Below are 14,732 nucleotides of genomic sequence, written 5' to 3'. Positions count from 1 at the left end.
GAATATAGAGATATCCTGACTGTAGGCACCTAGGATCAAGAAACACCTCTACCTATCGGCCTTTTTAAACCCCACACCTCCAGTTTGTAATGCAGGCTCTCTGTTATATATTTAGTTTCAATAAGATATAGTTTGAAGCATTTAAGAAACACTCTCTAGATATATTGCATTTTATTACAAAGCTTCAGTATGCCTCTCGCTGTTGCTTTGAAGCCTGATCATGGGTCACTTCCCCTTTATTCATGTATCAAAACAATATCAATCCAATCTATGAAAGTCTTCTTAGTTATGCAAATATATATATATGAGATGCTTCAGCTACATGTATCTGTTGAGATAGAGAGGTAACACAGCTATATATAGGAGGCTCTGTATCTGGTTGGGCAGCCTGGTGCAGAAGAATGCTCTCACATACCTCCAGCTTTGATATGACCTCACATATTATACTGCTCTTTTACCTCTGGTACATTGTTCCTCAACCGGAAGACCTGAATAAATACACTTCCTAAATCATAACAAATGAACGAATGGTCTGACCATCTTTGGGAAGGATGAACATCTGTCAAATGTTTGTACCATTCCTGCATAGCGGATAGCATTACCTCATAAGGTACACTGTACATCAAGGAAAATATATGGAAAAGTGGATGGCACAAATATGGACCTCCTCTTTGCAGACTCACGGCTCGGGAACCTCAGTGGCTGCTCAATAATGACTCTCTTGCTCACCATAACCCTACAAGGAGACAGCTGGGCCAATCAGCTGGGAGCACAGACACCACATGCCTCTCAGACGGCCAGATCCCACACAGAGCCCGGCTGGCGTTACCATCAGCTGTTCCCAAGTCGAGGAAGCTCAGCGCACATACCAGGAGCGTGGTTCACAGACATATGCAATGTTTTCATCTCCTTAACAAGACACGAGTGACGCTGTCCTGTCTGGGTCATCATAGTGGGCCCTCTGAGAATATTAAAACCTCTCAGAGATATAACATATGTGTTCCTGCCTGTTACACAGTGGCACATAAATCACAGTCTTTTAACACTCGGATTGTAAGACATTCAAAGTGTCTTCATGTATGATTGTAGGGCTGTAAATACATTATATATTATGCAACACACATGCAAATTGTTTTAAGGCATGAAGTTACATATTTCATGAAGTTTATGAGAGAAACTTCGATCCTATAATGCAGATTACTTCTGTATCTTACCTTTGAAAAATGAAAGGCATTAATCTTAATGTTGTTATTTTGTATTAAATGATACAATAATCCCAATAATATCACATTAACCATCACTTTAGGTTATAAACGTTTTATTCTCAACCAACACATCATTAAGACGGTGTCAGTCAAGTGACTTCATTGTAGAGAAGTCCCATCCATGTATGTGAAACACTTTCCTCTGGCTTGTTGATTTTTGCTGGCAGCTCTTATTTGGACTTGTGTGAACCCCCAGCCCCGCCCCTGGTCCCTAGACCCAGCCTGGGGCTTATTTAAGGAGCTCTTCCCACCCTCAGTCTTTGTCCCAGTGGAAGCATCCGCCTACCAGTGCACCTTGGTGAGTAACTTCTCAACTTGTTTATCTGATTCGCTTTGGATATCTGTGTCATTTGTGTGATTATTTTCACAAAGTCGATGTCCTGTGCTTTGAGCTGATGAGACTTAAATCAATGAGCGGATGATGCAACTTTATGGCTTTCACACGTTATGAAGACGAAATGAAAAGGATGACTACAGTTAAAACTTACTGCAAAAAGTTACTGGTTATGTTAGGTTGACTGACATGGGATATTGTAATTAACATTATTAGATGATGGGATTTTCTGTGACAAAGACACGCCATTCTTGAGAAAGTTTCTGTGGAAAAGTATAGACTGAACTCGTGTAGTATCTCAAACATGTCTGATGGGAGCATAACTTGTTTCAGTGCACAAAGCTGTGGAGAAGTTGGCCATATCCACCGATGCTCCAATGAATGAAGCTAAGAGGCAGCTGGGGCACGGAGCCATGTAGTAAAACAAAAGTGTCACAGTGTGCAGACAGATGAGTGCTGGCCTGGCTCTCAGACTCAGGCTCTCTCAAACCTGAAATAGCAGGAGATGCAAGTGCCACTTGTTTCACCCTGTTGAGCACAGTGTGGGTGCTGAGCTTAAAATAGATCACAGGTTTCTCTGTTATGCCCCTTTTTGGTGCTACCTCAGCAGCTCTGAGATGTCCCAGGAACAATCACGGCTGCGGTGATATGGTATCAGTAGTTGTACGGCAAGGTTGGGACCAATATAGCATCCAAAGGCATGTCTAATTAGCTTTCTATAAATAGCACCCATTGAGGTGGGTTGTATTTGTGTTTCAAAGTGATAATAACATTAGCAGTTATGAGAGAGTGATGGCAGGTCTTCAAAGGCACACTGCATCACAGCTAATACCTACATTAATCATATGAGTCTGGTCTAGTCACTTCATCACATCATCTGCCAATCCAGCGATAAAGTGCTTGTGATTGTTCAATTATAACAGCTATGTAATCTAGGCGGTTTAGACAGCTGTTCCTGATTCTCATCCTAAACCTCCTTGTGTTTCTTCCCCACCCCTCAAATGTTAGACCACCCCAGTAAAGCCTAACCATGTGTGACGACGAAGAGACTACCGCCCTCGTGTGCGACAATGGCTCTGGCTTGGTCAAGGCTGGATTTGCCGGAGATGACGCTCCCCGTGCTGTCTTCCCCTCCATTGTTGGAAGGCCCCGCCACCAGGTAAGCTCAAACTAAACAAACATTAAATAAATCACAGAAGTATAAGTAGGAGCAGCTTCGTCCTATGTCTTATGTTCCTCTCTTGCTTCTTCCCCCAGGGTGTGATGGTGGGTATGGGTCAGAAGGACAGCTACGTAGGTGATGAGGCCCAGAGCAAGAGGGGTATCCTGACCCTGAAGTACCCCATCGAGCATGGCATCATCACCAACTGGGATGATATGGAGAAGGTGTGTGTTGGCAGCTGACTCTCCGCATCCTTGAGAATTGTCATCCTGGCCGCCATCGTAAAAGCTGCTTATATATATATATATATATATATATATATATATATATATATATATATATATATATATATATATATATATATATATATATGTAACTGGTTGTTGTTTGTTCAGTCATGTTGTTCCAGTCCTGACATCAGCTGTTATCTCTCCTCCCGCAGATCTGGCACCACACCTTTTACAATGAGCTGCGTGTGGCCCCTGAGGAGCACCCCACCCTGCTCACTGAGGCCCCCCTGAACCCCAAAGCCAACAGGGAGAAGATGACCCAGGTACTTCACAGTCACTCCTCTACGCTCCGCTTTCACATATTTGTTCCCGGGTTAAGACAAACCTTTCGCCTTCTGCTTGCTTTTTCTTGCAGATCATGTTTGAGACCTTCAACGTTCCCGCCATGTACGTGGCCATCCAGGCCGTCCTGTCCCTGTACGCCTCTGGCCGTACCACCGGTCAGTACACTACAGCTTTTTACCCACTTTAGTCTGTAGTCAGTTACTCAATGAGCTAAAATAAGAGGACGTTGTGCTGCAAGGAAGAAACTGTTGAGCAATTAGACTCTGAGGCTGCCTGTCATCTGGATGGACTCCTGTCTCATTGTCAAGTGAAGGTGCTAAGCCCTCTCCAGCAGGGTGTGTGACATGTGATGTCAGCAGCATTCTATAGTTTATGATGTGACATACTTGAAGAGGGCAGACCGTAACAGGCATGCATAGCTCACTCCCTGTGGTCCTTTTCTGCTTTTCAAAGGTATCGTGCTGGACTCTGGTGATGGTGTGACCCATAATGTCCCCATCTATGAGGGTTACGCCCTGCCACACGCCATCATGCGTCTGGATCTGGCCGGCCGGGACCTGACTGACTACTTGATGAAGATCCTGACGGAGCGTGGCTACTCCTTTGTCACAACTGGTAGGCCTATGTTGGTTGATTTGTTTAATGAGAGAGGTGTACAAGTGTTGTTTCTCAATACTCAAACTTTCTGCTCCATATAGCTGAGCGTGAGATTGTGCGTGACATCAAGGAGAAGCTGTGCTACGTGGCTCTTGACTTTGAGAATGAGATGGCCACCGCCGCCTCCTCCTCCTCCCTGGAAAAGAGCTACGAGCTGCCCGACGGTCAGGTCATCACCATTGGAAACGAGCGTTTCCGTTGCCCGGAGACCCTCTTCCAGCCTTCTTTCATTGGTGAGTAATTGGTTGCATTTTTGGTTGCTGTGATCTAATATGCTGTATTTTGTCTTAAAGCTCATCTATTTTGCTTGTCTTCCACCAGGTATGGAGTCTGCTGGCATCCATGAGACCGCCTACAACAGCATCATGAAATGTGACATTGACATCCGTAAGGACTTGTACGCCAACAATGTGCTGTCTGGTGGTACCACCATGTACCCTGGTATTGCTGACCGTATGCAGAAGGAGATTACAGCTCTGGCCCCAAGCACCATGAAGATTAAGGTGAGACAACTGCAATTGTTTCACCTTCAATTACAAAGCGAATTAAGACTCAACAAAATGTTTACTCCTTGCTTAGATCATCGCTCCACCTGAGAGGAAGTACTCCGTCTGGATCGGTGGCTCCATCCTGGCTTCCCTGTCCACCTTCCAGCAGATGTGGATCAGCAAGCAGGAGTACGATGAGGCCGGCCCCTCCATTGTCCACAGAAAGTGCTTCTAAACACACAACCAACCTCCTTCCGACCATGCATTTGTACTTTGTTGTCTCCTGTATATATATGTTCTATTGTAATAAAGATAAGCCCTTGTGAGAGTGTCTCCTGTACTGTAGTTCCTTGCGACAATACAAATACACAAAATAATGAGTATAGTATAGTAAGATCTGTGAGATCTCTGCATACACCATGGATGTGTCGTCAATCCATCTTTTGTCACCTATCTTTAGGCCCACACCTGAATGAGCAAAGGTTTGCTAAAGCATGGATGGTGATGCTTCCACCTAGTGGTTGAAGACAAAAGTGAACATTCACTTTTACTTGAGAAACAGAATAACTACCGTCATTGTTATACTATCCTTCTTATCTTAGGTTATTTCTTTGTTTTAACCAAAATGAATGAATAATGGGTGAATGTAGAAAGATTAAGTGAAGGGCTCTTGCCAAAAAATAGATAATTTAGCAGATGAGGTTACACTACAATGATTTCTTAAAGCCAGGAAAGAGGATGTGATGCAGTCACCGGGCTCTTTTAGGTTTAACTTCTCGGCCAATACACAGTTGTGTTATAAAATATAAAAAAAATCCCTTTAATAATCATTTTTAACAGCAAATCACCCAAATAATGTGACACAACGTAGTACTGAATACCGATTCACTGGTATTCATACCCTTTGTATTAATTTAGTTGGTGCTTTTTTTGTGTGCTATTTAATCCCCTGAAGACGGCTGAGGGCCTTTTACATTCTCCATACTTTTTCCCAAAAGGCAGTTCTATTAATGATGTGTCATGCTATTCAACATTTTACATTAATTTACTGATTTTATACCCCTTTAAGTAAGAAACATGATGAATCAGCTGCTGTTTTGCCAGTGACTGACATGAGAAGAGTTAAACAGAACATCCAGCAGGTGGTGGATACACTCACATGGAAATTACGGAGCTTTTATTGCATAGTTCTGAGTTGTTGACGCGTGATATCTTATTGTGAAGGACAAAACTACGGTCCCGGATGTGTTGACAGCATTGATGTGTATTTTCATAAATTGTCAATAACAAACGGCAAGATGCATTGAAATATAGGATAAATCAACAAGCCAGCGGGGGCAACCGTGGAGATAGAAAAGCAAAAAGACAGAAACAAAGTATAAAATGCGGCTACAATTTAAAAGGTGCGTTGGGTTTGAATTACAAAGTCAACCGGTTGACAAAATGCACCCTCCATCGAGCCGAAAATAAACTGCTCCGCCCGACGACGCTGCCCTGGGTAATAAAACACACGCCCCAGAGAAGGTTTTTCGAACCGTTACCAGCCAATCACAACGCAGAGCGGAGGGAGCGCCGCCGTTTGAATGCTGTGCGGAAACAGCCAACCGATCAGACGACAATGCAGTTAGCTAGCTAACTAACGAAATACACCGACGTGTTGCACACATAGGGTCGTTTAAACGAGAGGAGATACACGTAAATTGTAAATCGTGTGACACCAATGAGCTTTTTTTGTTTGTTGTTTTCGTATGCGGTTTGTTTATGAGACGTGCTAACCTCGCTGGCTAATGTTAGCGAGCATTGCAACTAACGCACGAAGCTACTAGTTAGCTAAATAGGTGCTGCGTTACTGAACGTCGTTAGCATCGCACTCTGAGTCTTACAGTTGGGGGTTACAGTCGAGTAAACGTTTTTTGGGGCTCGAGAATGACTTAACCTAGCTGTTTGGGGGGGGGAAAGTGGTAAACTTAGAAAGACGGAACTGATACAACTGCGGATGTCTGGTCCTGTCAGAAGCGAGTGAACGAGTTGTTGCGTGGTTCTTTTGAGAGTACGAGACAGCAGCGTGCCATGAAAGTCATGGAGAGGAATGTGATGCGTCTGGTGGCTGTGCAGCACCTACGTGCAGCGTACGGGATCAAGACGAAGAACTGGAACAAAAACAAACCTGCCAGCTGTAAGTCAACAGCAAGCTACTCGGTAAGTTTAACGGAGAAGCGGTTGCCAATTTAACTTGCACTTCCGTTTCATTTACAGTTACTTTGAAACTTTGGACTTGACGATCCGTTGTGGCAGACTACGACTCATCAAGTTCACAGTATCAGCCTTGGACACACTGTTTAAAAAAAAAAAAGCAATTGAATCAAATTAGCATATTACTGAAAGCATCCCCCCACTGATGAGACCCGTTTGTTCACAGGCCGTTGTCGCCCATGTCAGTCTGCATAGAGGCTTTGTTTGGCCTGTTCCCGAGGGTATTCACACCATAAAGTTTTTTTTTTCAGTCACAGAAAGTCTAACACTGCATATAATGGCAAGGATTCCTTGTACATCTTTCTGTCTGTCGTTCTTGTAAATAAGGCAGGGTACATTACATCTAGAGAATGTGCCATTCTTCATTTAATGGCAGGTCATTTAATAACAAAGAAGGCCCTGGTTCTTGTGTACTTTACTTGTGATGGGCTCACAGGAGTCACATGGATTGTTGCAAGAGACTTTGCGACTGAACTTCTGCATTTGCATAATGCAATGGCACAAACTTTAGCTTGAAAAAACAACAACCCCAGTGTGTCCAAGAATGTGACATAAGTGATAGGATTAACAGAGTGATTTATCTTCTGATTAGGCATTTCCCTCATATTGTTTAGCCTTCCTGTGTAAAATCTAACGTAGATGAGTTATTTTTAATTCTTTGATTGTTCCCTCAGACAAAGGTGTTTGGGGTATCCCTGGAGACCTTACCATATTATAATATGGAATGTGGGAGCGTGCCGAGGCAAGTGGATGTGCATATTTACGTTAGCATACAGCTGGCAAGTTATTTCTTGTCCCGTCTTGTACATTTCTAATTATGACATTTCATTGCCTTCTTAGCTTCCTGGTCGACGCATGTATGATGCTGCTGGCGCACGTCAACACAGAGGGCCTGTTCAGAAAATCTGGCTCTGTCCTTCGCCTGAAAGCTCTCAGAGTGAGTGATTGCTGAAGCCAACCTTGTATTCACGGAGGGACCGTGACCCTGAAAGAAGTCCAACGCAGTAGAGTGTGTATTTTTTCAGACTGTGTTTTGTCTGTCCAGGCAAAACTGGATGCGGGTGAGGAATGCCTGTCTACCGCACTTCCCTGCGATGTGGCTGGTCTGGTGAAGCAGTTCTTCAGGGAGCTGCCGGAGCCTGTGCTGCCCATGGAGCTGCAGGAGGCCTTTCTCAAGGCCCAGCAGCTCCCCACTGAGGAGGATAGGACCTCTGCCACAATGCTGCTGACCTGTGTACTACCCGACAGAAACCTCAGCGTTCTGCGTCACTTTTTTGACTTCCTCCAAATTGTGTCTAAGAGGTGCCAGAAATATTTTTTATTTGGACTGCTTTTCACAGTTAACCTTTCTTTTCTAATTTCTTTTTCAAATACATTATACTGATTTTCTTCATTTCCTTTGCTTAATCACAGGAGTGCCGAGAATAAGATGGACAGCAGTAACCTGTCTGTAATCTTGGCTCCCAACATCCTCCATGCTGGAGACTGTACAGAGAAGATGAACGCCAACACTGAGAAGCGCCTCAAGTTACAGGCAGCCATATTGCACTGCTTCATAGAGAACGCCCACAACTTTGGTAGGACTTGATGCATCCCACCTGCAGGTCATCTTTGTGTCACTCCAAAGCCTTTTCAGCACTAAATATGTTGCCGCTCTGTGTCACAGGTGTCTTGCCACAGTTCCTTCTCGAGAAAGTTCCAGCCATGATGGGCTGTGAAGCGGGGGGTCTGTCCCCTGCTGATGGACTTGAGGAGATCGATTTAAACTCGGGGATGAAGAAGAGACACAGACGCAGCTTCGGAGGTGAGACTATATCAAAAGTGCAGTGTGCAAATATTTAATTAAAATCTCCGATTTGCAGATAGATTCCAGTTGCACTAGTGCAGCCACCCTGGAACTATCCAGAGACATTAAACAAACCTATTTAAGGAAAATTGAACACTTTATAACAGTAACTGTACACACATCATTTCACTTTGAAGCAGGTTTAGTCAGTAAACGCTGTTTATACGGTTGGCTTTGTCTCACATTTCAGATATGGTCAATGGTGCCCTGAATAAGATAAAAACTAATAGAACACCAACAAAGGCCACCCAGTCAGACAGTCTTGGTAGGTACTGAGGTCAGATAAAATCATGTTGCCATTTAGCATGATGCTACTGGAGTAATCCATCTGCTATGCACATAAAAACCAAAAGCTTTCTGCAAACTAATTCAAATTTGCCTTGACAATAAACAATGAATGAATAATTGTAATTTATGCTTTGCTTCAGATGATCTTTATTAGCTTTGGTTTTCTTTGCCCGTCTGCCTTTCATTTGCATGGATCACACTCCACAAATTTCAGTCGAGACCAGCCGATTCTTGCTCTGCGTCGTCTTTTGCAATGTTTTCAAATATAACAAAAACAATTTGCATATAAAAATACGAATGCAATACATTTGAAGATATTAATTCCTTTCTTTTTCTCTTTTTTGCCAGTCTTTTCCTCTGCAACTCCTATTATTGCAACCCCAACCTCAAAACGAAAACTTCCCTTGGAATCTGGTCAATCTTTTGGATTCTCAAACAAGAAACGTAGATCTGTCAAAAAGACCCTTGGGATTGAATTACTTCCCAATACTCTGTTCAGCGGGGCGTCCACTCCTGGATCAGGTATTGATCGATGATTGTTTGAACACATAGACTATCAATTATTCTCAAAAAAAAAAAAAGCGTATGGTTAAACGCCCCCCGCCCCCTTTTTATTTTTTCTCCTATCTAGCTTACAGCGCTTCGGGGGTCTTGGACTCTTCCCAAACTACCGTGTCATCAGCTGGGAAGTCTAGAAGGCAGTCAGCGGTCTCTGCGAGGAGGAAGAGCCGACGACTTAGCAGCAGACATGCTGTCAACAGGTACGCAGCAGTTATCCTTCTGAACACAGTTCTGTTGTTTCCCCACTTGCATTGCATTTGTCTTTTTAAAATATGAATTCAAAGCAAGATAAGAGTTGGTAAAACATTAACCTCCGTGTTTCTAGGTTATACTGATAATGGTTTGAATGCTTATCTCTCCTTCAGGGTGGAATCTGGAAGAGCTGGATGCTTTTCTCCGAAAGTCGACAAAAAAGAAGCGCCACGCAAATCCCTGCGCCTGCGATTCAGCCTGGGGAGGAGCAGCAAGGAGGCTGTAAGTGTGGTTCCTCGACAGACTTCACATTCCACCTATCTGGTTCACAGATAGACTGTGGGTGGGGATCCGTGTCATTCAGGCATACACTGCAATTAACTGTATTAAAATCAAGTAACATTTGCACATGGGGTGTTTTTAATGGGGTAATCTGTTGCACATTAGCACTTTTCTTATTGTGTAACATCCTAAGTTTACTTTCAGTGGCTAGCACATTTAAACTAGTTAATGCATGGTTTTAAAAAGAATGTGGAACATTTTGTAACATTGCTTAATACATAGTTGTCATACTTGTGTGGTACAAAGACATAGCTTATGTCCTGTGATTTACTATGTCAGGCACTCGGGTGAAATAATGTTATTATATACTATAAGAATATGTATATAAAATATAGTATTATAGTAACCTGTTTTGGGTGGGCCGGTAAAGGTTTATGGTGCATAGCTTTCTAATGTTCTATAGTTATGTGTATTCCTGACTTAATAAAAAGTTGATGACCAACCAATCCAATATCTTGTTTCTTCTGAGTGACTTCACTCATCCTCTGAAGAACTAACCACAACAATCATCAAATTAATATATTAATGGTGCATTTTGGGTGACACCTGTGGGGTCCTTTTTTAACAAATTAATACACTAAAGCCTTCTCCTCCCCTGAAGTTTCTTTCATCTTTCATTTCATGCTGGTGATAAAGGGATCTGAGTCCATTGGCTGGCGACTTGCCACTCAGGAGAGCACCACCAGTTTTCGTTTCTCCAAAGAAACGGAGTTCAGTCCATCAGCTCTGCCTCGAAAAGCAGAACCCAAAAGTGAGTACGGAATGGAATCTTTTTTAAATATATTCTGGTGTACTCCTACATGTGTAGTCTTTTGAGTTGTAACCCCCCCACCTCCTCCACACACACTAATATCCCATGTTGATTTACAGGCGCCAAGTACATCAGCAAGTCTGAGGACAATTTGCTGACCCCCCATTGTGACTCCAGTGCCCTGTGGAGCGAGGAGACTCCGGTAGGAGCCCGGGCTTTCGGCGGAGCATCTTTCACAGACACCCCCATGAACATGGGCTTAAAGAGCAACTACATGTCTGAGCCAGCCATCGTTGTGTCGAAGCCCACACCAGGGGCCGGCTTTCCCAAGAAGGACAAGTTGTTCACAAGTTGTGCTTCCAGTGCTGAGAGCCTGGAGAGCGAGAGCACCGCCGCTGAGGCCCAGAGCCAAACCGGTCCCACCCTTCTGAAAATAAAGAAGGCCTTCACGGAGTCGGGCACTGACCTCCAGTCTGTCATACAGAATCCCTGCAACTCTATGGAGACGGACGTGGCAAAACCACCTGACTGCTTCCTACTCCCTGCTCCAGGGACTCCCACAGTACGAGTTCTGTCTGTGGACACGGTGGCCTCCAGCTTCTCAACTCGGCGGAGCCTTCTGGCTAAAGAACAGATCATTACCTTTGGCCAGATGGAATTAGCCGCTCTATCGCCGTTGCACATTGACAGTGTAATTTTTGAGCCAGGTGTATACTGCACTGACAAACTATCTCGCTGGGCTGCTCCCATCAGTAGCAATAACAGCTCCATGGTGGGAGGCTGTGAAACGGAGGCGGAGCAGGTGAACTGCAGCAGGTTGATTGACGCTCTGGATGTCCAGAGTCCTGCTCACTTCAGACTGGGTGTCTCCTGTGGACTGCAGTCCACTCCGTACAGGCTGGGCCTCGACCACAGAGAGCCGTTCGGTACCCCGCCAAAGATTGGTCCCATAGCCTGTGCGCTACATGAAGAAAATGAATCTTCCCCGGAGAGTGGCGCCAAAGTCCAAAACCAACCGCCCCTCTCACCGCGCAGCCTGGAGACTGAAAAGCGCCGGGTGGCAGACCACATTCATCACTTCAACAAGCTCACCCTCCATTCCCCCAGGGGCGCCATGGCCAAACACGTTCGATCGCCGCTCAAGTTCCAGCGCACCCCCGTGCGTCAGACCGTCCGCAGGATGAACTCTCTGCTGGGAGAGAGCAGGAGACCCTCCAGGAATGCAGAGCTCGCCATCGGCCAGAGCGGCCCGGTGGTGAAGGCCGTGAGCCTGGAGAGCGGCCTCTCGCCTCACCCACAGCTTCGGCCTTACCAGGGAGAGGCACAACCGGGGCTGTCCAAGAGCAGTTGTCCCATGAAGAAACCACCTCCCGTCCCACCCAGAAAGCCAAGCACCTTGGCCCGTAAACCCAAGGTCGCTGCTCTGGCCGACGTGACCAACAAGGTGCAACCAAAGACCAAAGCGGACGGTTGTGTCACTGATCCACCAGGAGCTCAGAAGCCTCTCTTGCAGCAGGTAGAAGGGAAGGACATGACCCATTACAGAGGTTCCCCTCGAAACCCCCTCAACCAGGTACAGCTGCTGTCTGCCACCAAGCCTGTAGATTTATAGTTTCAAGTCTTTTTGCCTTTTTATATGTTTCCTCCCCACTATGCAGGGTCTGTCTGACTAGGACTACATGACATTGAACTTTCCCTCTTTTATATATTATCCATAATTTCAGGGCTTTTAATTTATTTTGAGCTACGGTAGGTAATGTTTGTGTGAGGGTTTTAATGGGATATTTTCACATGCCTCAAGTTTGTTTTACTCCAGTAAAACAAGAATCAGAGTTAAGCATCGACACAGGGATTATGTTGCATAGTGTTTAGACTGTAGTGTGCAGGCAAGATTGTGTGAAATGGAATGACTGGGAAGTTTAGAAACAGCTTGTGCTTTTATTTATGTTTTTTATATCTACTCATTAGTTAGGTGTCCTTTAAAAAAAAAAAAAAAAATGTTTACTGAAGTTGAAGCTGTTTCTTAATTACACAATATTTTTCTTACTGGGTCGAGTGGTGAACAGAAAGAGAAAGTGCACCTTTTTTTTGTTTGATTTTATTAGAAAGAAGAAAAGCCAAGCAGTATTGATTACATTGTCTGTCTTTCACAGTCCTGTAATTTCCAAACCAGCCTCCAGTAAAAAATGCTTTGCCATGTGAACTGCTTCAGACAAATAAACTCAAACGCATATTCTATACTTTCTCTCTTCAGTGGAATTCTTCTAGTTTGCATAACTGGTTAGTACACGTTGCAGCCACCAGGGGGAGCAGTGCAGCCACTGACGCGTTCAGTGGCACGTGTTCATATTGTGACGAACACAGACTGAGATGTTGCAACTACACTCTGATAAAACACTGTTTATTTGAACAAATTTGGTTCTGGTATATTTGAAAAGATACCAAGTGCCTCTGGAGAATCTATATAATAAATGTTATATCATCTCTGTAAAATCAGGTATCTGAAACTGAGGCATTTTGTTCTCCTAAAGAGTCGTGAAGGGGTGAAAGGTGAGAATCCTTCCTAAGATATATTATCCACATCCCATTGAGCGCGTCGCACATTGAGCACGTGCAGAAGGATGGATGGGATTTGGATAAATGTCGGCTCTAAAAGCGTCACTGGAGCAGCTTATTATTAATATCGGTGACGGGAGCGGAGCGTGTCGTGACTCTCCACTCGGCGGTTGGGATGCGACCATGTGGTCAGCAGATGACCTGTTGGACTTTCTCAAGCAACATGCAATGTGTCAGAAAGCCAAACAGAAAATACAGGAACGTACGTTGAATGTTAGTCATTTTTATTATTTTAATCCTAAATCAACAACAGTCTCATGGGGGCTGGAGTTTATTTTCCAGAGTGCCAATGAGGCTGAAAATGTGACTTTACATATTAAACTCATTGTTCTGTTTTCAAACAGCAGTTATAAGCATTGACGTCATTACTTTTGAGTTTCCAGCATGTGGAACATCCCTCACGCTGCTTGTTCTTGCTCAGTAGAACACCTGATTGTCTTTTTAAGAGTTCTATTTAGTCCAAGCAGGAACTAATGGACCATTAACCTTTTGGAAATACCGGGTAATGCACCAAAATACATGAAATCGACCACTTTTTAACATTTGTAACTCCAAACTGGTGGCCTATTAGGGCATTAAATAACCTATCATAAAGAATATTATGTTTCGCAACCCAGCAGCTCATCTTGATTTTACCTGATTATAAAGCATGAGTTATTTAATCCATAACCAACAAAAAATATATTCTTGTTTAATTATTTTTCACCAGAGCTAATAAAAGGCATTCACTATTGTCTTCATTTTAATTTGAGCATGCGTAAATACACGTGTATTGTGGAACCGTACATTAACTAAAAGGCTTGTAATAGTATGCTGTATACACTATACTGCGTTCCAGAAATATCCAATTTTCTGTTTCCAAGCAGATGTTTTATTTTATATTTTTTGGGGGTGGGCTCAACTCCGGTATCCAGCCCTCTGCATCCAGCCGTCTGCATCCAGCCGTCTGCATTCAGCCGTCTGCATCCAGCCGTCTGCATCCAGCCGTCTGCATCCAGCAGTCTGCATCCAGCCGTCTGCATCCAGCCGTCTGCATCCAGCAGTCTGCATCCAGCCGTCTGCATCCAGCAGTCTGCATCCAGCCGTCTGCATCCAGCCGTCTGCAATGAGTTTACAGCGACATCACAAAGCTGTCTATGCTGAGGATTCACAGGTGTTGAAATGTGATAGTCAACCTTTCTAATTGATTGAATCCTTAGATTGCAGCATGTTCATAGTTTCCGAGAGGAATGTAAACCCCTTGTTTCGGTTTTAAAGCGCTTAATATATTGCTTAATATCATCATGTTCCTTTTGATAAAAATACATCAACAGTTTTACTTTTTCCATGTGCGCATAAACTTCAGGCCTGTCCGCTCTCGTTTCCTCCCTCCTCCTCCTCCTCCTCCCTGCCTTCGCTGTTC

At 44.1% G+C, this 14,732-nt stretch overlaps 2 protein-coding genes across 2 annotated transcripts; both read left to right on the top strand.

Moving 5' to 3' along the window:
* Positions 1-1,535: 1,535 nt before the first annotated feature.
* On the top strand, positions 1,536-4,812 carry actc1b (actin alpha cardiac muscle 1b). Its single transcript, XM_079217158.1, has 9 exons — positions 1,536-1,563; positions 2,608-2,758; positions 2,857-2,985; positions 3,204-3,314; positions 3,407-3,491; positions 3,790-3,951; positions 4,035-4,226; positions 4,315-4,496; positions 4,573-4,812. Exons 2-9 carry the CDS (start codon positions 2,630-2,632, stop codon positions 4,714-4,716), a joined length of 1,134 nt encoding a protein of 377 aa, XP_079073284.1. The 5' UTR covers positions 1,536-1,563; positions 2,608-2,629; the 3' UTR covers positions 4,717-4,812.
* Positions 4,813-6,551: 1,739 nt separating this feature from the next.
* Positions 6,552-12,938, top strand: arhgap11a (Rho GTPase activating protein 11A; the record flags this gene model as incomplete). Its single annotated transcript, XM_079217275.1, has 12 exons — positions 6,552-6,680; positions 7,409-7,476; positions 7,575-7,671; positions 7,780-8,036; positions 8,148-8,311; positions 8,401-8,538; positions 8,771-8,845; positions 9,217-9,390; positions 9,500-9,629; positions 9,795-9,903; positions 10,600-10,714; positions 10,834-12,938. 12 exons carry the CDS (start codon positions 6,552-6,554, stop codon positions 12,324-12,326), a joined length of 2,949 nt encoding a protein of 982 aa, XP_079073401.1. The 3' UTR covers positions 12,327-12,938.
* Positions 12,939-14,732: the final 1,794 nt, after the last annotated feature.

This window comes from Taurulus bubalis, assembly GCF_910589615.1.
Source record: "Taurulus bubalis genome assembly, chromosome: 4".
In the NCBI taxonomy this organism is placed as follows: domain Eukaryota; kingdom Metazoa; phylum Chordata; class Actinopteri; order Perciformes; family Cottidae; genus Taurulus; species Taurulus bubalis.
This window is presented reverse-complemented; position numbering and strand designations above follow the sequence as displayed.

Excerpts from the sequence above, each read along its gene's own strand:
- actc1b (XM_079217158.1), top strand. The coding sequence starts at position 2,630 with ATGTGTGACGACGAAGAGACTACCGCCCTCGTGTGCGACAATGGCTCT. Across the intron at positions 3,315-3,406 it reads ACAGGGAGAAGATGACCCAG|ATCATGTTTGAGACCTTCAA; the intron begins GTACTTCACAGT and ends TTTTTCTTGCAG. Across the intron at positions 4,497-4,572 it reads CAAGCACCATGAAGATTAAG|ATCATCGCTCCACCTGAGAG; the intron begins GTGAGACAACTG and ends CTCCTTGCTTAG.